General features: G+C 40.1%; 1 protein-coding gene and 1 long non-coding RNA gene across 2 annotated transcripts in view; one reads left to right on the plus strand and one right to left on the minus strand.

Annotated features, from left to right (window-relative positions):
- The window catches only part of GUCY2C (guanylate cyclase 2C), an 84013-nt gene that overhangs the window by 37201 nt on the left and 24071 nt on the right, over nt 1-22741 (minus strand). The window contains exons 10-15 of the mRNA XM_031000932.3: nt 19843-19954; nt 11176-11257; nt 6709-6814; nt 3144-3206; nt 2156-2227; nt 1603-1707 (exon numbers count right to left, since the gene is read on the minus strand). Of these exons, the coding sequence (XP_030856792.1) occupies nt 1603-1707; nt 2156-2227; nt 3144-3206; nt 6709-6814; nt 11176-11257; nt 19843-19954 (540 nt within the window). The remainder of the gene's footprint in view (nt 1-1602; nt 1708-2155; nt 2228-3143; nt 3207-6708; nt 6815-11175; nt 11258-19842; nt 19955-22741) is intronic.
- The window catches only part of LOC129525953 (uncharacterized), a 71260-nt gene continuing 64145 nt past the window's right edge, over nt 15627-22741 (plus strand). The window contains exons 1-4 of the long non-coding RNA XR_010129303.1: nt 15627-15874; nt 16036-16190; nt 18155-18272; nt 22396-22444. This is a non-coding gene — a long non-coding RNA (uncharacterized lncRNA). The remainder of the gene's footprint in view (nt 15875-16035; nt 16191-18154; nt 18273-22395; nt 22445-22741) is intronic.

The raw sequence follows: 22741 nt of genomic DNA on the forward strand, positions 1-22741 counted from the left end.
AGAAATTTTAGAATACCAATTAATAGAGCCTAGTCAAAGGGTTTCACGTGGCTTATTATTCCCTGAAACTGATTCAGAACTGGCCTAATTAAATATTTATTTTTTTGAAACAGATTTCATGATTATATTGCTTCTGAAACTTTCCCTTTTTAAAGATTACAATTTAATAGTCATGAAGTATTCTTTCACAATTAAAACATCTTTTCACTGCTTTTTTATTCCCAATTTTGTGTATTTGCATGTTTGTTTTAAAAATAATAACTAGAAGTGAAAGGTTTGTATGCTTTAATAATTTTGTTTTTTATGTAGCAAGTGCATTTTAAAATTCTATCCTATTTTATTTGATTTAAAATGATTGATATTTAATAGTTTCCTTTCCTTATGTTATAGTTATTCTTCTAAAGTTTGCATTAGATACTTAAATTGTTTATTATTATTATTATTCATTTATTTATTTTTGAGATGGAGTCTCACTCTGTTGCCAGGTTGGAGTGCAGTGGCGTGATCTCGGCTCACTGCAACCTCTGACTCCCTGGTTCAAACGATTCTCCTGCCTCAGCCTCCCAAGTAGCTGGAATTACAGGCACGCACCACCATGCCCAGCTAATTTTTGTAATTTTAGTAGAGATGGGGTTTCACCATGTTGGCCAAGATGGTCTCGATCTCCTGACCTCATGATCCGCCCGCCTCGGCCTCCCAAAGTGCTGGCATTACAGGCGTGAGCCACCGTGCCCAGCCTTGTTTATTATTTTTTAAGAACTTTTACCTTAGCACCATTTTCCTCTTTGATCTTAATTCTCCTGGCCAGCCCCCTGCTCAAGATTTCTCTACCACATTCCATTACATTAGTCCCTCACGGGCTTGCTTTCCCTTCTGCTATACAGCAAATGAATTCTCAAAGTGTTAAATATAGTTAATGGCTTAATGTGTCACTTTTTCCTTGTACCACTGTTGAATTTCACAGGGATTAATCCAAAGAAAGAGCCCTCAGATGTTAGAATAACAAGCATGAAATAACTTTTAAAAGAGATAGATAGTAACATTTAGGGCTATGTTTTTTTCTTGGAGGGAAGATTTGAGTTTATACCGCATAGTATGAAAGCTAATATTCTTGCTTTTTTTCTTAGTTCCTCTGTTTGCTTTGGACTTGCTCAGTCCAAATACCTGACCTCATCTGGCAACTCCCAGATGATCCTCAGTCCAAGAGTGGAGTAATAATTTGGATAGCAGCAGAACCAAGAATGATGACCAAGTCTTCTAATGCTTATTTGGTGCTATCATAATGATTATCCATTTCTCTTTTAATACAAAAGCAAGCATTCATGTAAAATAAAACGTATTTGGAGGTAATCACTCATTTTTCCACTTCCATTCTCTGTTTACTCCCCTCCGCAAATCTATTATCTTTTTCCTGAATTTTTTTCGCTTGTTTATAAAAACATAATAAGACCGAAAAAATCTTGGGGATCTAGTTTGGAAAGCATGTGACCCCACCAACTTTCCCTGATTTTCTCTAATATTATTTTACTCGGTAAATATTTTAAAAGGCCTGCTGAATATTTTTGTATGATTAGAAAATTGGAAATGACCATGGTTTCTTACCCGGAGGGATCCTCTCTCACAGTATTCTATCACCCCAAAGATCATGGTGTCAAGTTTCACTGTGCCGTAGAACTTGGTCAGGTTGTAATAGTCAATCTGAAGCAACTAGAAGAACATGTTTGTTTACAAAGCAAATTAGGCAGAATGGGGTGCCAAAGTAAAAATTAATATGCCAATAAAATGTGTTTTGTTTCAGATCTTTGAGAAGATGTGTTGCTCTTAACAAATTGAATGTCAGTACCCATTGCTTATCACACATTATATCAATCTCATTCAACAATCTTTCCTTTGTCAGTAAGAGGCCTTGAATACAAACTTTACTTTCAAATAATATCAGGTCCACTTTCCAGGAAAGACTAGTAGATTTCCAGAATTTTTTACACCGTCAACCTCACTTTCCAATATCTCTTGGTAGAATTTTCAACAAGAAATATAGTCACCATTTCTTGGCCTGAGGGCTTTTCTGTCAGCCTCTTACTCCACCAGCAACCTCAGTGATTAGAGGAAATGAAGTGAAGTTATTTCTCAAGGGTTTGAAGTAAGGGCCACATACCTTGTTCAATTCTATCTTCTGTTTTTCAGTGAAATTACCATCATTGTGCTTGAGATCTTTGAGAATCACTCGCTGCAAAAATCAATGAAATTTAGGAGACACTGTTGTGGTGTAACTCTTTACATGCATATTATAACAGTTTGTTTGTGTGTCTCACTAGACTGTAAACTTTTGAGAGCAATGACAGTATTTGATTGATTTTTTATTTTTATTTATTTATTTATTTATTTTTTAAAGACAGAGCCTTGCTCTGTTGCCCAGGCTGGAGTGCAGTGGTGCAATCTCAGCTCACTTCAATCTCTGCCTCCTGGGTTCAAGCAATTCTCCTGGCTCAGCCTCCCCAGTAGCTGGGACTACAGGCATGCACCACCATGCCCGGCTAATTTTTGTATTTTTAGGAGAAACGGGGTTTTGCCATGTTGGCCGGGCTGGTCTCAAACTCCTGGCCTCAAATGATCCACCTGCCTCCCAAAGTCCTGGGATTACAGACATGAGCCATTGTGCCCAGCCTTGACTGATGTTTATATCCCTGGTGCCTAGTACCTGGCATATGGTAAGTTCAGTCTCGAATGTTTCTTTAAGAATGACTAAATGGAAGGAAGGCAGGCAGAAGGGAGGGAGGGAAGAAAGAAGGATAGAAATAAGATGCAAAGCTCTCATATGAGATTGTTGTATTTCTCAGCAATGAGCCAAAATATAATAATAGGGTTGCCCTGGACTACTATGAATATCTTTGATATTTAATTTTTCTTCCTACACTCCGCCCTTCCCCAACATTCTATTTGTCTTCCATTTTCCCCAGGATTGTGAGTTTTGTAACCCTTGAAGCAGGGCCCTGCCCATCCCTGTGAAGCTCTAAGAATAGCCCCTAGGAACAGACTGGGGACTCCCACCATTGTGATACTGACATCAGGGGCCAGGGCAATGAGGGGGTCAAAAGGCCCAGAGCATACCCCAGTGGAGAGTTCAGAGAAGTGGGAGAGGTCACCTTTTTGTCGTATTTGCACTGTCGTAGTCTCTGGATTGTATCTCGTCTTTTGTCATCATCGATCTGGCACAAGAAAAGGCTAATTATTCCAGAAGCTCCATATCTCATCCTACTCACTGCCTGTCAAAGGCTGAGAGGCTCTTCCAGGTGGGCTGCATCTGTTTCCTCAACAACATGCTGGGCAAGCAGGCTTCCAGAAAAACTGTTGTAATTGACTTGCTCCCTCTCACTAATTGGACTCCAGCAACATATTTCCAGGTATCTACTGCGCTCATGCTTAGCTATGGGTTTCCTCCCTTCCACTTGTGGCCCTACTTCAACCAGGGATTTCCTTTGCTCCCTTCACCCCAACCCTGTTTTCGTGGGAATTGTTGCCTGTAGCTACAGATAGATGCTCTTGGGGAAGGATGCTGTACATTTGAGTTGCACACTCATGCCTAAAGGCCCAAGTAGCAATGCAAATGATAAAACTGGGCCAGGTGTCTAAGGGAAGCAGTACTGTCAGCTCTGGGTTCAGCCCGAAGTTGCTAAATCATCTTATTTATCAAAAGAAACTGGTAATAAGAATTATTATATGCTATCTCGTGACATTTGTATGTTGGCAATTAATTTTTAAAATGTCAAATATTGAACAAAACACATGCACACACATAGGCACTCACAACTGCAGGTCACATATGGCTCTTGGCCTTCCAGTTAATGACTTCTGGTCCAAAGACAGAGAAAAGGTTGGGAACAATTGCATCTTTCGATGTGATTCTCATAAAAACCTGAGATGTGTTATTATCTTTGTTAAAATGTACCTTACAAGGCCATTTTGAAATGCAAGTGAAATGACTCTCTGAAGGTCCAAGCGTGATGCCTGGCACATTGCAGACTGACAAATGTCAGTTGTCATCATTTCATTTTCTTCTCATTTAACAAATTAAGTATAGAAGGGTTAAATAACATTAAATGTCACATAAAAAGAGAATGGCAGAACCTAGGCTTGTCTTCTTGCCTAACGCTGTTTTTATTATTTCAGACCTTGATGACATCATTTAAACTATTTGGACCTCAGTTCCTTACTGCACAATTCCAACTCATAGAAATAGCTGGGGGTTAAATGAGACAAGGTTTGTGAAATTCTTTTGCTGGCTAAAAGACTTCTCTTTTTACCCTCAAATGAATGATCATCTTGATTATTTTTTTCTGTGTTACTCTATCCCTTTGACTTTCCTGATTTCTTTTGTCTGGAATCTTTGGTCTGATATTCTGACCCTTTCTGTTCTAGCAGTGGGATGTTTGACTCTCTATTATCTCATCTCTTAGTCTTGCTTCCTTATTTCTGCATTCAGTGAGTATCCAAACTTGAACCACTACCTGTCTGGTTGTCGGTATTTTCCACCCTTGCTGACTTTGGGTGACCTTGGGTTTTCTCCATGTCTGCCTGACTCTTAGCACCTGATGAGCTCTCTGTACAGCCAATTTCTGATCCACCTGCTTCCCAGCCTGTCTCAAACTCAGAGTAACAATGATCACATGATCAAAATAATTTTGAACTTCCCTCCTTTGAGTTTACTGTCCCAAAGACCTATTTCCTTAGTCAGGTGACTCATTCATTCCGATGAACTAATAAAATCTGTACTCATAAAAATTTTGTAAAGAAACTGACAAGAAATGGATGAATTATACCTCTAGGAATATTTATATTTTAAGAAAACATACAGTGACACATGTTTTGGGCTTACTCCAAAAGAGAAAATATGAAATATGGGGTTTTGAGGCAATGGGGAGGTGCTTGAGGAATGACACCAAGGCTGGACTTGTGCAGATGTGGAGCGTGTGGGAGCCCATCTGGGAGAAGATGAGAGACAGAGGCGCACACACTCCTTCTGAAAGTCCCCTCTCCTCTTCCTAGTGTTATATCAAATAAGCAGGAGACCATTGGCATGAGGCTGTCTTTGTATTATGAGTTCCTATAAACTGCAACCTAACTTAGTATACAGGCAAACTGAAAACTAATTTAGGAGTCTATTTTTGTAACAAATGGCTGGGTTTCAGCCAATCACAGGAAGCTAACTGAACAGACCATGCCCAAATAAAGCAAATGCCTAGCTGTAACCAATCAAGTTATTTGTGTACTTTACTTCCTTGTACAACGTATGAAAGCTCACTGCCCATGCTGCAGAGTGGAGCTTTCTGAACCTCTTTTGGTTTTGAGTGCTTCACAATTCATGAATCACTTTTTGCTCAAATAAATTCTATTTTGTCTGTCCAGTGTTTTTCTTTTAACACTAGGTACTTCCAGTTTGTCATTTAGGTCAACAAATTCTCTCTTTGGAAATTCAGTAGTCTTAAGGTCATTTACACCTGACTGTGAATTACTGTTAAATTGATTTCATCCTGACACTTAGCTGAGACAGATTGGTCTTTGTGAATAGAATTTTTCTGTTGAGGTTCAGAATGCAGCAGGAGGGTCACATTGGAGCATGTCATATTTCTGAAAGAAGGGAAGACCTGGTCTTTGGATAGACATGAGGGGATTGGAGCCATTAGAGGGCAGCACACAGGACTTGGGGAGGAGGGTCAAGAGCTGGTAGAGAGGTTCCAGAGACAAACTTAAGCCAAATGCAATTTTATTCCTGCTGATTTTAAGCAAGGAAGCATCTCAAATCACACTGCACTATCAGTTTGGCCCTACTCTGAAGGAGTCCACGAATTCCCATCTGTGGAGGTCTTGGGTCTCCATATTCTCTTAATACGCTTTGGTATAAAAACTAGGATAATTATATGGTGTATGGAAGGTGTTACAATCTCTGGCTTTACAGTTAGACAGACTGGGTTTAAATTGTAGCTGTGTTCCTGGAATTTCCGCCCTGCTACTTCACAGTGCTCAGGAGAAGATGAAATGGGTTAATGCATGTGGTGCATTATAAGTGCTCAGTGAGTGTTAGCTATTATTACTTATAGTTATCTTACTCATTAGTTGTATGTGTCCCTGCACTGTTTCTTACTCTTTTGTCCTTCAGTTTCCTCATCAGCAAAATTATGATAATAAAGCTTAATTTTGGGTTCCTGTGAGGAACAGATGAGACAGCATAGGTCCTGCATTGACTGTGCTAAATGGAGTAAGTTATTATTGGCTGCTGCTATTTCCTGGTTGAAGGTAAATGTGAGCAAATATAAGCAGAGGCCTCTTTCTTCAGGAATGAGTAAGACAAGTCATAGGCCCTTAGTATGGATAGATTAGCATCCAAGGTTTAGGGGAACTCAAATGCTCTGCCCATTCCTACATCCCTTCCATGGCAAATTCCCAATATGTGTATTTCTATTCTGGATAAGATGCAAAGAACGAGAACACACCATATCTCAGCCTCCAGGGAAGTGCTCATTGGATTAACTAGTTGACATGTAGGAGAATGGAGAATCAAGGGGAAGGGAGAGAGCTGAAAATTAGAAAGCATCTAAGTCTTGCTTTCTAGAACAACTATCCCTACTTGGCACATATCCTGCAATGCTACTTAAGTCTGGTCAAATACCTGCCAAATTGCACCCATTCTTCAGCAGGTAAGGTAGGCTTTACCTTGAGGCTAACATGATTGGTCTCATTGGTCTCCAGAGGAAAGATATTTTCAGGAGGAATGTGGGACCATTTTTTCTGACGAAGTTCATAATCTTTTCTATATTTTCTGTGAAAGGAATAAAACTGGTCAATAGGTTTTTATTAATATCCATGTCATTCAGCTTCTGAAGACTGGGAGAAGTTTAGAACCCTGGTATGCTCAGGTAGATATGGGTGAGGGAAGGTAGCCCAATGACAGAACACCATGTCCTCCAAACTGAAAAGCGCTTACTGCCAGTGGACCTGCAAGGATTTCTGATGGGCTTTTATAGCAGTGGCCCTCAACCTTTTTGATACCACGGACTGGTTTCCTGGAAGACAATGTTTCCATGGAGGTGGCAGGGAGTGGTTTCAGGATGAAACTGTTCCACCTCAGATCAGGCATTAGATTCTCATAAGGAGTGTGCAACATAGATCCCCTGCATGCGCAGTTCACAGTAGGGTTCACGCTCCTATGACAATCTAATGCCCTGACTGATCCGACAGCAGGGGGAGCTCAGGCGGTACCGCTCGCTCACCCGCTGCTCACCTCCTGCTGTGCGGTTGGTTCCTAACAGGCCATGGACTGGGGATTGGGGACCCCTGTGTCCTAGTCTTTCTTTTCTTTTCACTTCACTTTCCTAGGTTTTTCACTAAGGCAGTCCTTCACGATAGTAAAGGATTTAAACTGATGACATAGAAGGAGTGAGGAAAAAATACAGGAAAAAAATGTAAAGTTGGTGACGTTGAGAGGCAAAAATGTTAATTTTTAAACCAGAGAGAATACACCAGATCCCTAAATAAGCCAGTTCCTCTTACCCATCTGTGCCTTTTCAAAAAATATGTTTAAAGAAAATGGAAAAGTACAGAGAAAATGTAACAACACCTATCTCAACTACAAAATGTTAAAAATGTATAGTTTCCTTCAGATAGTATCGGCCCCCAGATAGTGTAGGTTGGGGATTAGGCCCCCAACCCCTGGGCCATGGACTGGTACTGGTCCGTAGCCTGTTAGGAACCAAGCTGCACAGCAGGAGGTGAGAGGTCAGTATTACCACCTGAGCTCCACCTCCTGTCACATCAGTGGTGGCGTTAGATTCTCACAGGACCGTGAACCCTATTGAGAACTGCACATGTGAGGGATCCAGGTTGTGCACTCCTTATCCTTATGAGAATCTAACTAATGCCTGATGATCTGAGGTGGAACAGTTTCATCTCGAAACTCCCCCCACCCCCAAAAATTGTTTTCCATGAAACCAGTCCCTGGTGTCAAAAGGTCGGGGACTGCTGGTATAGATGAAGCAGAATTCTTGGGCTATAGACAACGTACACTTTCGACTTTGCAGATACCACCAAATTGCTTCCCAAAGCAGTAGTTATCAATTAATTTACCTTCTTATCTTGAGAATTCCCATTTTCTATATTCTTGTCAACATTTGGTATTGATAAACTTTTTTTTAACCTTTATGATGAAGGTGAAACAGTGTTTCATTATTGCATTACTTTGCATTTTCTTGTTTACAAGTGATATTATCCTTTCAAATATTTTCTAGCTATTTAATAGAGTATATAGACTCAGAATTATATAGAATTATGTATTTATAATTTTGCTCATTTTTTCCTAGTGTGTATCTTTTTCTTATCCTTGTTAACTTACATAAGTTCTGAATATATTTTGAGAAATAAATCCTTTGTCCCTTTAGTTTTCAAATACCTTTTCCTAGTTTATGACTTCCTTTAACTTTGTTTTACAGAAAGTTTTGATTTTATTATGGTCATATTTATGTATTTTTTCTTTGACTTTTCCTTTTTTATCTTGAATGAGAAGTACTTTCCTAAACTGAGATCATAAAGTCATTTTTATTGGACAGGCACAGTGGCTCACACCTATAATCCCAGTACATTGGGAGGCCAAGGTGGGTGGATCACTAGAGGTCAGGAGTTGAGACCAGGCTGGCCAATGTGGCGAAACCCTATCTCTACTAAAAATACAAAAGTTAGCCAGGTGTGGTGGTACATGCCTGTAATTGTACCTACTAGTGAGGCCAAGGCACGAGAATTGCTTGAACCCAGGAGGTGGAGGTTGCAGTGAGCCAAGATGGCGCCACTGCACTCCAGCCTGAGTGACAGAGTGAGACTCGGTCTCAAAAAAATAAAAATAATTTTAAAAAGTAATTTTTATTAATTTATTCTAAGTTTTGAAGCTTGATTTTCACATAATCAAACATTTAAAACATTTAAAACTCCACATAAACTATGCATTAACATTTAAAACTCCACATAGAGTAAACTATGTCTTTGTGTATTATTTTAGATATATAATAATGATAAAATACAACATAATACAATATAATAATAAAAATAACTATTTTCATTTATATAATGCTTAGTATATGGTAGTTTGTGTGCATGTTCCATTTCTAATCCCTACAACAGCTCAGATGAAGAAATTGAAGCTAAGTTACCTGTTTTAATTTTGTTTTTTACATGTGGAAAGCCTACCTTACCAACATCATTTCTTTTTTTTTTTTTGAGACAGAGTCTTGCTCTGTTGCCCAGGCTGGAGTGCAGTGGTGCGATCTCTGCTCACGGCAACCTCCGCCTCCTGGGTTCAAGATTTTCCTGCCTCAGCCTCCTGAGTAGCTGGGATTACAGGCGCCTGCCACCAGGCCCAGCAAATTTTTTGTATTTTTGGTAGAGACGGAGTTTCACCATGTTGGCCAGGCTGGTCTTGAACTCCTGACCTCATGATTCACCCACCTCGGCCTTCCAAAGTGCTGGGATTACAGGTGTGAGCCACCGTGTTCGGCCACCAACATTATTTCTTAGCTGTCACATACTGTCATCTTTGTCATATTATAAGTTCTTGCTTGTATCTGATTCTGGAACTGATATTCTTTTCTATTGACCTGTTTTGTCCCTGTTTGCCTTTGCTTTTTGGTTATTTGACAAACTCATTCTCACCTTCTCAAGGCCATGCCTTCCTTAATGTCCCCTAAGCAGAGATGATTATTCTCTTTGTATGCTTCCATCTAAGTCTGAGTATTCTTCAAGTAAATGCATGTAAAATAGCATATTACTGACCCTAAGACCTGGAGGCAAGTAGGATGAATATCAAGACCTTAAAGGCTCTTGGGTTCTCAGCTCTGTACCCCAGGAGACTCTTGGGACCCAGCAGAGCCAACTGTCATTCATACTGAATTAGGGGATTTCTTAAATGGTTTGCTAGTTTTCTTGCATAGGCTGTTGTAATGGCAAACTGCATGTGTACGACCTGTCTGCCAGGCCCCCTCATGGGCATAGCATTGCACTGGCCATTAGGAAGCCCCATCTCTGCCTGCCATGTTTAGAGACAATGAGAAACACCTGTTATTATCTTTGATCTTGTGATTTACCCTATCTTAAAGTGATTCCCATTTAGATTTGCTTTTGGGGGAAAATTTTGGTTTCTTCTCACTCTTCACTAAATGGTCACCACACATTGTAGACCATCACCTGTATTTCTGAGCAACACAGTTACAGGAGCCAAGCGGTGTTGTCAGATTGAAGAAAATAGTCTACTTCCCTTTCTGGAGAAAACATCAACCAGTATACGGCAGGCTGGACATTCACATGAGAAAGTATAATGACACACAGACCAAAATGTGTAATACACAGATAAAACTGTTGTCTTGTTTAGCTAGGAAATGCAAGTGAACCTGGTAATATAATACAGTATTATAAGTTTGGCATTTAACATATGCAGATTAGGATGTAGTGTGGTATTTACTCACTCATTTATGTATTCAACAAATATTTCTTAGTACACACAATGTCTCTGGCTAGGCATTTGGCAGACCCAAGTTGAGCAGAAAAATCATGGAACTGATGGTGAGAAGGCTTGAGTTCTAGTTCTGGCCCCACCCACTACCTGGTGATAAGACTCTAGAGAAGCCATTTGACTTTCTGGGTTCTCTTTCCTCAGGCTAAAATAGGAGATTTGGAATAAATTGTTTCTAAAACCTCTCCCAGTCTAAATATGTAATTTAATGAGTTTGATGTCTCCCACAATATACCAGCATAATAAAAATAACTATTTTATCTATATATGCTTATTATATGGTAGTTTGTATACATGTTCCATTTCTAATTCTTACAACAGCTCAGATGAAGAAATTGAAGCTAAGTTACCTGTTTAAGTTGCTAAGTAACACGCTTAAGACCACAGAACTAGTAACTCAAAGAACTGGGATTTGAGTTCAGGCATCTTTGGCTCCAAAGCCCTAATCTATTCACTCAATAATATTCTGCCCTTCAGTTAGTCTTTGATGCAGAATGTCTTCATTATCTTAGGTCAGTCTGCAGGCTTCTTTGTGAATATTCATCATCATCAACAGACAACAGACCTCTCCCACTTTCCCTTCCTGCCTCTCTGGATACCGAACACAGGCATGATAGAGGCGGCTGTACCTGAGCATCAGGAGAGCGACGAGCAGGAGCAGCACCACAGCTCCAGTGAGGGTGAAGACTGCAATCATCAGGATCTGAGGGCCTGTGGCGGAAAATGCGTTAGGAAGGACCTTAGACAAGAGAGCAAAAGCATTTCCAAGATTCTAGCTGTACAATGTAATTTGGGGAAGGGAAAAGAGAACCCTTTAAAAAAATTTATCTTTTATTAATTTCTCTCTGGTAATATAAGTCCTGTGTCCCTACTCTCTGACAGCCTTGTCTGGCGTTGTACCCAGGGAAAGTGGCTTAATTTTGGCTATTCTGACAGCATATACATCTCTATTCTTTCTAATAAGAATCACCAAATGTTACACAAACATAAAATAGTTTAGAGCACGTACAAAAAGTTGGTGGTAGAAGTCTATCTGGTGTCCTCGAAACCAATATACCTAAGAAGGGTTCATAGAGGATGAGACATGTATTTTTTTTTCTTTTTGAGACAGAGTCTCACTCTGTCATCCAGGCTGGAGTGCAGTGGCGCAATCTTGGCTCACTGCAACATCTGCCTCCCTGGTTCAAGTGATTCTCCTGCTTCAGCCTCCCAAGAAGCTGGGATTACAGGCGTGCACCACCATGCCCGGATAATTTTTATATTTTTTGTAGAAATGGGGTTTCGCCATGTTGCTTGTCATGAACTCCTGGCCTCAAGCGATCCGCCCGCCTCAGTCTCCCAAAGTGCTGGGATTACAGGCATGAGCCACCATACCCAACTGAGACAACTTGTTTTTAAATACAGAGCACATGCCGGAAGAAAAGTAAGTCAGTATAGAATATTAAGTGACAGTGTTGCATGCTGGTTCTTTCCAAGCTCTCCTGGGTTAGTGAGGGAAGTCAATGAAGAATGGGATTTTATTTACTAGAACACTAGTGGGTGGGTGGAGTTGTATAGATGGAGTAAGTTGAGAGACTCTCAGAAGAGTAAGTGGAATCCAGGAAAATGTGGATCCAACCCAAGGAAGCACTGAAGCAGTGTCTGAGTATACAAAGGAATGCTACACAGAGAAGGACAGCAACAAGAAGACTGCATAGGAAAGTCGTGGTTCATATATGCCACAATGAATCCCTATTAGGAAGTCAGTAGGTTCAAGAAGAAAAAAATGGAATAGATTCCAAGCAATAGACAGAATGTGTAAGAAGCTGGGAAGTGATAGGAGTATGGCGAAGAAGACATGTTTCTTTATACAGCAAGGAAAGAAAAGAGAAATCCAATCAGGAATTCTAAGGAAAAAATGTTCAAGGAAGGCATAATCCAAAAATGAAACAAAGTAAAATGTGCCCTGACTTTGAGAATTAGGTATTAAAAAAGGAGAGAAAATCAATTTTCCTTTGTGGTACAAAAGGGAGACATTGGGGCTATATAGAAAGATGTTGGCCGGGCGCGGTGGCTCATGTCTGTAATCCCAGCACTTTGAGGGGGCTGAGGGGCCGATTACCCGAGGTCAGGAGTTCAAGACCAGCCTGGCCAACATGGCAAAACCCCATCTCTACTAAAAATACAAAAAATTATCTGGCCGTGGTGGTGTGTGCCTGTAATCCCAGCTATTCGGGAGGCTGAAGCAGGAGAATCGCTTGAACCCGGGAGGTGGAGGTTGTAGTGAGCTAAGATTGCACCACTGCTCTCCAGCCTGGGCGACACAATGAGACTCCGTCTCAAAAAAAAAAAAAAAAAAGAAAGATGTTATCACGGTATACAATTTAGCTTTATATAAATAATAATATTCACATAATGAAAATGTTTCCTTGTTTTCAACTTATAGAATCAAGTTATAGGTAAAGAACAGAGGTCTTTATTTCGGTTACCAAATAAATATTATCAACCCTGGCGAAGAAAAATATAGGAGAATTTTGGAGATGGGAAGGAGGTAGAAGAAAGAATTGTGGCACTAACATCTTCATCTTACAAAGTGGGAGGCAAGATATTTTATATACAATTGATAGGACAACACTAGAAGCTCATGCATATTAATTAAAATGAAAAAGGTGTTCAATAATTGTACTGACAAAAAAGATATAACTATATGGGAAGAAGTGAGAAAGAGGGCTAGTGAAGATGAGCTAAATCTTCATGTGTCAATACAAAAAATTAATAGATAACTGCTAAAGCTTATAAATCAAGAAATAGAAGCATATTATTTAGATATGCAAAACACTAAAAGCAGAAGTGACTGAGAGAGCAGAGATGCACAGAGGTGGGATCAGGCGCATTCACTTTCCATTATGAACACATCTGCTACTGGATTTTAAAATCACGTGTGTGAATTTTTCTTTTTATTTTTCTGAGACAGAGTTTCGCTCTTTTTGCCCGGGCTGGCGTGCAATGGCACGATCTTGGCTCACCGCAACCTCCACCCTCCAGGTTCAAAGATTCTCCTGCCTCAGCCTCCCAAGTAGCTGGGATTACAGGCACACGCCACCATGTCCAGCTAATTTTTTGTATTTTTAGTAGAGGTGGGGTTTCATCACGTTGGCCAGGCTGGTCTCGAACTCCTGACCTCAGGTGATCCGCCCACCTTGGTCTCCCAAAGTGCTGGGATTACAGTCGTGAGCCACTGTGCCCAGCCATGTGTGAATTTTTCTGTGCTAAAATATAATTCATGTAGGTGCCCCGAAAAGGAGGTATTAGGACTTCTTTATGAAAGCAGAATCCTAAACCTTCACACTGTATTCTCTATCATGACACCATAATCTAAACTCCTGGGAGCACAGTCCATGTCCTACTTATTCATTCCTGTTCATCCTTATACCTTTGGCACCCAGCACAAGACCTGGTAAAGTATCAATAAAAATGGCTAATAAAAAATAATAGAAGAAAAACCTGGCCCTGGTCATCTTATTGCCTGAGAAGAGGCAAGGAGAAGTTGCTTGGACATTAAAATACATAAATAAATTCATATAGAAAGACTCCTGTGCCATTAGGGGTCTCATGTCATATGTATTTTAAAACTGTTTTTGTTTAATCATATTATGTCCTTCTGAAGTAGATGGTTTAGCTTGGGGTAAATACTACAGCTCCTTTGTATAAGGGCTGAATTTGAAGGGTTTATGCTTTGCAAACATGTGACTTTGCCTCTATTACCTTGTTTTGTGTTCATGGGAAATTTTCAATGGCAAAAATGTGAACTTTGGATTTCTACTCTCATCGGGGCAGAAATAAATTCATACTTTGGAGTTGAACTTGCATTATGGGCACATTTAACTGGTGAATTCTGTTTGTTACTACAATCACCACTTCCATCACTATCACCACCATTGCCACTCCCACCATTCTCACGCCCTAAAACCCCAGAAAACGAAAGTGAGTACAAGAAATACATTTTCAACAGTGTAGATAATTCCACTCACTGGTCTATCAAAATTGCACATCCCCTAGACTAGAGTATAAACTGGAGGGAATATGGGGACTCCTCAGCCCACCTCAATTCTCTGCCTCCTACAGTATGAACATCTCACTTTATTAGATATAATTATAATATTTATATATAGTATTTAAATATACTATTTAAATGTAGTCATTTTTAATTAAACATGCTTTTTAGTTTTGCCTTTTAGATAAACGCAGTATCAGGTTCTATTCCAAGGTTAAGCTTCTGCTGCCTTCTGGTGGCTGCTGTAGTTATCACATTCTATTTAACTCATCTCACAATGAATGAGAGTTTATAACCTCAAGGTCATATGATATTACGGTTGGAAGGAACCTGATAAACTTCTTGATTTAACAGGGGAAGAAACTCACACTTAGAAAACAGAAATAAATTGCCTGAAATTAACAGAGTATAGATGAGTGCTGGAGTCCAGAGTAGAAATATATTCAGTTATCTCATGTTGTCATTCATTCATTCATTCATTCATTTATTCATTCCAAGGCACTGTGTTGGGGCAAGGAAATATGAATAAGAATAAGCCCTGGAGGGGGGCTGCGGTGGCTCACACCTGTAATCCCAGCACTTTGGGAAGCCAAGGCGGGTGGATCATGAGGTCAGGAGTTCAAGACCAGCCTGGCCAAAATGGTGAAACCCCGTCTCCACTAAAAATATAAAGATTAGCCGGCCGCGGTGGCAGGTGCCTGTAATCAGTTCCAGCTACTTGGAAGGCTGAGGCAGGAGAATCGCTTGAACCTGTGAGGCGGAAGTTGCAGTGAGCCGAGATTGGGCCACTGAACTCCAGGCCAGGCAACACTGCGAGGCTCCGTCTCAGGAAAAAAAAAGCTAAGGAAAGTTGAGGTTCCGGTTAAATCTTGAAGATGAGTAGATGTTTCCCACCTCTATGGAGAAGTGATAAATTCTATTCAGAGGGAGTAGCATAAACAAGGACACAGCGGCATAAATTTGCATGACGCTTTAAGGAAGTAGGGAGGAAGCTGAGAGCATGGGGAAGGGATAGGTGAGTAAAAGATAAGTAGGGAGATTACGGGCACTTTGTGCTGTATTAAGTAATTTGGACTGTATTCTGTAGGTAAAGCAGAGTTGCCAATTGACATGTTAGCAACAGTGCAGTGACATGATTGGACTTGTGCTTTCTGGTAGCAGGATGGGTTGGATGGAAGTGGGCAGGACTAATGCAGGAAGTCAGTTTGACGTCATTTTTGTGATACAGGAAGCAGATGCTGAGGACTTGGATGAGGACGGGCACCAAATCTGCGTTGTCGATTGCTATTTCCCAGGTGCTCAGAACATTGTCTGGCATTAAATAAATATCTTTGTTAAATAAATGAAAGAACAGGGATGGTGTAATCTCCTGGTGAAATGTTTTGTTACTTAGTAGCTGTGTACACACAGATGCAAGTTCCAGTCATGCATATCTTATTTCTATACTATTTCAAAGGTTGAGTTGCTGAAGCGGCTTCATTGTCTGGGGACATACCCAAGGTTCGTCATCGCGTGACGAGAAGATTAAGGACACAGACGCAAACACGGAGCGGGTCAAGTAGCGGAAAGTTTAATAGGCAGGAAAGAAGAGAACAGCTCACCGGTAGAGAGGTAGGAGGGCTCTGAAGGGAAAAAACCATGCTTGTGGTGGGAAGCAGTAGGTTATATAGGGAGGCTTCAGGAGGCGGTGTCTGATTTATATAGGGCCCAGGGAATTGGTTTGACCAGTGTGCCATTTACATAGCCCTGAAGAAACTGGCCCTCTCACCCTAATCTTTTATTATGCAAATGCGGCCTCTACCTGGCTGGCGCCGTGACACCCACACATGTGGCTTTACCCGGCCTGCACAATGACACCCCCACACATGGCTACAAAGAAAAGGGAGGGGAAATCGCTATATTGGGTGGACCTGGCTTTTAGTACAGCTGCGGGCATTCATCTACTCAAGCTTCCAGCTTGCTTATTTATGCTTGCAGCTCAGCTTTTCAGGCTGCTTTTTGCTAGAAAAGAAATGGTTTGGAGACTGTTTTCAATTAAAAGAAAAAGCCTGGCTGGGTGCCGTGGCTCATGCCTGTAATCTCAACTTTGGGAGGCCGAGGCAGGCGGATCACGTGAGGTCAGGAGTTCCAGACCAACCAGCCCAACATGGCAAAACCCCGTCTCTACTAAAAATACAAAAATTAGCCGGGCGTGGCGGCAAACACCTGTAATTCCAGCTACTCGGGAGGCTGAGGCAGGAGAATCGCTTGAATCCGGGAGGCAGAGGTTGCAGTGAGCCAAGATTGCACCACTGTACTCCAGCCTGGGTGATACAGCCAGACAATGTCTCCAAAAAAAAAAAAAAAAAAAAAAAAGAGTAAGAAAAGAAAAGAAAAAGCCTTACTGAGGACTCCTGTACCCTCGCTACCTGCCTAAATAATTTCTTTTTAACTCCTGTATTATTGCTTCATTGGTAAAGTTTAGAGCTAAATATAGTAAGTAACAGTTAAGTATTGAAAAGCTCTGGCTAACTGAGGTTGTTAGTTAACTGAGGCTGAAGTAAAGTTGCTCAGGATAATATAACGTCCCTGTAGGATATAGTATGAATATTTAATGTGATCTGTTTTAAGTAAAGAGAACTCTCTCAAAAAGTACTTTTTGAGAAGTTCAGCACTTTAGAAATCACAGACCTATTGAATAACCAAAATACCAAAAAACTTGAAGGAAATACATTAAAAACACAAACCTAACTTTGTCACTGACAGTTATAATTAAGAAGAAAGAAAAAATAATTTGAACTCAAAAAGTTACAAAAGGAAGAAGTTGAGAGTTGCAGAAGCCCATGAGAAAAGAGATATATTTCAGAAGTCAAGTTTGGTTTAAAACTAGAAAGCTTGAAGATGGTTCCAGAAATAGTTTTAAAAGCTTATTAAATAAAACTCGACTTTAAAAAGCAATCATAGCAATAAATCTGAAGTCAGCTCAGGATTGCTTATTGTCTAGAAGAATGCCATCTTCATTCCACCCTCCCTCATTGCGTTAATCAGCTGCTAATACCTGTTGGATAAAAGTACAGGAATCATTTTGGACTTAATTTGACTCATGGAGTGAAAGAAAACTAGAAACGCAGGTATAGCTCTGACACAAGCAAGCCCTTCAAACCAGAAATGTTCCCTTTATATCAGATCAAATTTTCAGAGTTTCTGGCTGTAGAGCGGGGCTGGTATAAAAATATTTGTAGCTTATAATTTTTAATACTTTTTGAAAATAAACTAATACAGAGTCATTGTGGAAATTTTGGAAAATTCAGAAAAATAGAATAAAGCAAACAAAATCTTCCAGGATCCCATCAGTCAGAGGACACCACTCTTAACAGTTTAACATATTTCTTTCCAGTCTTATTTCTATGCATTATTTTACAAAGTTAGAATCTCATTAAATAAGAAGCTGTACTTTTCTATTACTTTACATCATAAGTTTTCCCATGTCATTTAACATTCTTTGTAAATAATTATTTTTAATTGGTTGTCTGATGCTCCATTTGTGAATATATCATAATTTTCTAATTTTTTTTTTTTTTTTTTTTTTGAGGCAGGGTCTTGCTCTGTCATCCAGGCTGGAGTGCAGTGGCACAATCATGGCTCACTGCAGCCCCAACTTACTGGGCTCAAGTGATCCTCCCACCTCAGCCTCCTGAGTAGCTGGGACCACAGGTATGCACCTCCATGTCCACTAATTTATATATATATATTTTTGAGACAAAGTCTTGCTCTGTTCCCTGGGCTGGAGTGCAGTGGCGTGATCTTGGCTCACAACAACTTCTGCCTCCTGGGTTCAAGCGATTCTCCTGCCTCACCCTCCTGAGTAGCTAGGATTATAGGCACGCACCATCATGCCCAGCTAATTTTTGTATTTTTAGTAGAGACAGAGTTTCACCATGTTGGTCAGGCTGGTCTCGAACTCCTGACCTCGTTATCCACCCACTTCAGCCTCCCAAAGTGCTGGGATTACAGGCGTGAGCCACCACTCCCAGCCTTAATTTATAAATTTTTGTAGAGATGGGATCTCACTGTGTTGCCCAGGCTATCTTGAACTTCTGGCCTCAAGTAATCCTCCCACCTCAGTCTCCCAAAGTGCTGGGATTACAGGCATGAGCCACCACGCTTGGCTCTAAATAATTTTATTGATGGTATTTCTACATTTTTTTTTTAAAATCTTTGGGCTAAATATCTGTCCAGATTTAAGACTTTTTCTTAAAGATTTTTCCTAGTCACATGGAATTACCGCTCATTATGGCAAGCCCTGGCCAAGCCAGTCATGGACAGATTGTCCTGAGGCCTCGTTGCCCAGGAGATCCTGAGTGGCCCTGCCTGCTGCTGATGGTGAGTGTGCAGCTTGCACAGGTGAAAGCTGGCCAAGTCATGTTAGGGCTATTTATGACATGATAGGACCTAATCTTAAGTAGGTGGGTAACTATCATTGCAACCCAAATATGTGTCCAGTATGGGAACAGGGGAGACTGTAAAGGCCAGGATCACTGGTCACCCCTCAGCCTGATATGTCAAGTATTTCTTGCTGAAATACACAACCTTTTAGCTTATTGCAGTAAAATGTAAATGGAGTAAGAATATATGTCTCTGTGCTCATTTTTGCCAGTTGTCAAACCCGGTTTTCTGTGGAATAATTTATGTCAATTGGTAGGACATATTTTAAAGATAGGTATAGCTAAATTAGAATAAGAATGTTTTCTTTCTTTCCTTTTTATTCTTTTTTTTTTTTTTTTTTTTTTTGAGGCAGGATCTCACTCTGTTGCCCAGCTGGAGTGCAGTAGAACAAAGATAGCTCATTGCAGCCTCAACTTCCTGGGCTCAACTGGTCCTCCTACCTCAGCCTCCCAAGTAGCTGGGACCATGGGTGTGCACCATTATGCCTGGGTAATTTTTTTTTTTTTTTTAGTATTTTTGGTAGAGACAGAGTTTCACCATGTTGCCCAGGCTGGTCTGAAACTTCTAGGCTTAAGCAGTCTTCCTGCCTTGGCCTCCCAAAGTGCTGGGATTACAGGCATAAGCCACCATGCCTGGCCAGAAATCACTGTTGAGTCAGAACTATAATATCATTCATTGTGCAGGGAAGTAAGGACCACATTTACAAATCCAGGAAATCAAACTGGGACAGCAGACAAAACACAGCAAAAAGCACAGGCTAATTACATAAACAATAGACTTTACTTTTCTTACCAGGAAAACAGTGTCAAGGAGAGAAAATTCATTAGGGATATCTTACCCCGGCCTGTAATATCATTAGGAAGTTTAGAGTTCTTCCAAGTGAATGTGGGGCTCATATCCACAGGATAGGTCTTATTTACGTGGGTATCATAGGTCAAAAGAACCTTGTACTGTGTCAGGGCACAAAAAAGAAAAAGGATGAACAGTAAAACATTATAGAACAAATTATGGTGAGATTAATGATTCTACTCAATGACACTTGATTTCCATAACAATTCTCAGTAAAAAAAGGCAACTGTTAACCAGCTAGTTAGGATCATTTATTGATTCCCAGCATGAACACAGATATAACTTCAGATGGACCGATTAGTTTCCTATTTCTTTATGCTCATACACTACACCATTAACTCCTGTCTGTCCAGCACAGATTCTGTGGGCCTTTAGTGAATCAGTTCAAGTCTTTCATTTTTCAAATGTTAAACTAGAGGCTAAGAAATATTAAATGGCTAGCTCCAAGTCACATGATAAATGAAAGACTAGTGTTTTCCACAATATTAAGTTGCTTTTGAAAAAAGCTCTCAAGAAAATGCAGCAGAGCTAAAATCCATTATGTCATTTTGATACATATCAAGGGGCCCTGAAATAACTACATTTCTTAACTTCTATCCATTACTTAATTTTCTAATCTCTTCTATTCCTTGGCTCTAATATGCTTTTCTTGTACATGACATTAATTAGTTTCTAAAATAAAAGATTTCATTTTCAAGTAATTTGCCAATGGAAATATTAATATATCCTTAAATTACTGCTGCATATATTGAGTCAATTTTGTAAGGGAGATCTGAAAGATGACTGATATGGTTTCGCTGTGTCCCCACCAAAATCTCAACTTGAATTGTATCTCCCAGAATTCCCACGTGTTGTGGGAGGGACCCAGGAGAGGTAATTGAATCATGGGACCGGTCTTTCCCCTGCTATTCTCGTGGTAGTGAATAAGTCTCAAGAGATCTGATGGTTTTATAAGAGGTTTCCCCTTTCACTTGGCTCTCATTCTCTCTTGCCTGCTACCATGTAAGATGTGCCTTTCACCTTCCACCATGATTGCAAGGCCTCCCCAGCCTCGCTGGGGAGTCCATGAAACCTCTGAAAAAAAATTTTTTTTTCTCTTTTTTTTGGGGAAGAAAAGGAGGTTTAATTTGACTTACAGTTCCACATGACTGGGGAGGTCTCATAATCATGGTGGAGGGTGAAAGGCACTTCTTACATGGTGGCAGCAAGAGAGAATGAGAAAGAAGCAAAAGTGGAAACCCCTGATAAACCCATAAGATCTCGTGATACTTATTCACTATCACGAGAATAGCATGGGAAAGACCAGCCCCCATGATTCGATTACCTCCCCTGGTCCCTCCCACAACACGTGGGAATTCTGGGAGATACAATTCAAGTTGAGATTTCGGTGGGGACACAGCCAAACTATATCAGTGACCATCCTTTTAAATTTACCAGTGTACCCTCAAAATGTTCTGGACAGCAAAGTTATATTTTCTTTCTGCAACCTCTGCCTCCCAGGTTCAAATGACTCTCCTGTCTCAGCCTCCCAAGTAGCTGGAATTACAGGCATGCACCACCATGCCCGGCTAATTTTTGTATTTTTAGTAGAGACAGGGTTTTACCATGTTGGCCAGGCTGGTCTCAAACTCTTGACCTCAAGTGGTCCGCCTGCCTCGGCCTCCAAAAGTGCTGGGAATACAGGGGTGAGCCACTGCACCCAGCCCAGTGTTATATTTTCATAACTTTACTCTTTCTTTCTTTTTCCTTTATATTAGGATGTGGCATATTGAATCTCTATTGAGACCTATCCTGGATATAGATTATCATCCCTTTAACCTTACATTTTGAGAAGATCTCTGATTTTCCCAAATATACATGTTATATAGCACAACCGATGGTACTACATTATTGAAAAATTCACCCGAATTTGCTTATAGAGAGAATAAATGCACAGAGCAACATTTTCCATTTTGAAGTATAGTTATGAGACTGACATTAGATCTCACACGTTTCTGCCTCTCTCTGTGAAGATCATGGGCATCATCCCAGATGCAAATAACTCAGAGAGGAATGCAAGTACCTTTGTAATCGCTATTAGTAACTGAAGTATTGATGGGATCTTATGTTAAGGTATTCTTATGGAATGTATGTGAAACATAACATTATATTGAAGGTTCAATATAGTATCTAGAAACTATGAATTACATTTATGGAATGCTGCTAGCAAATTTCTGGTTTAGCTTTCTCAACCTGGACATCTGTTCTCTAGCTTTTCACATTTTCCATTGCAGATATCTTTTACAAAGCTGGGTTGATGTACACATTTAGTATATGACTTAGACTGTCATAACACTCACATTGGAAAATGAAAAAAAAATGAATAAATTTTATGTTATGTCAGGACCTGACCTCCTATATAAACCTTTTTACTGACCACTTGGTTGGCTGGAACAGTGGCTTTTATAGTTTGGATGGATACAACATTGGATGACATGAAGACAGGTGTTTTTTTTTTTTTTGTTTTTGTTTGTTTGTTTGTTTGTGATTAAATGCTGACCAGCCGTCAATGGTGTGCCAGATAAGAAGCTATGCACTGAAAAGATGGAGAGGTGAGTAGACCACTTATTTTCTTTAAAGAACCTACTATTGGGTGAGGAAAAAAAAGTGAATATAATATGAATAAAAGCATAGCATTACAGGGCTGTTTATGTGGGGCTCAGGTTTACACATTTAATGATTTTCCTGAGAGTTCAAATGGATCTTTAGTTGTGAAAATGAGTAAACAATTCTTAGGAAAGACTTGTGATCCTCTCATTGGTATCCCATCAATAGTCTTTTTGTTATATTATGTAATTTATTCTGGGTGGATATTTAAAATATCTATACCTATCTATATGGATATAGAT

Source organism: Gorilla gorilla, chromosome 10 (genome assembly GCF_029281585.2).
Source record: "Gorilla gorilla gorilla isolate KB3781 chromosome 10, NHGRI_mGorGor1-v2.1_pri, whole genome shotgun sequence".
NCBI classification, from domain to species: domain Eukaryota; kingdom Metazoa; phylum Chordata; class Mammalia; order Primates; family Hominidae; genus Gorilla; species Gorilla gorilla.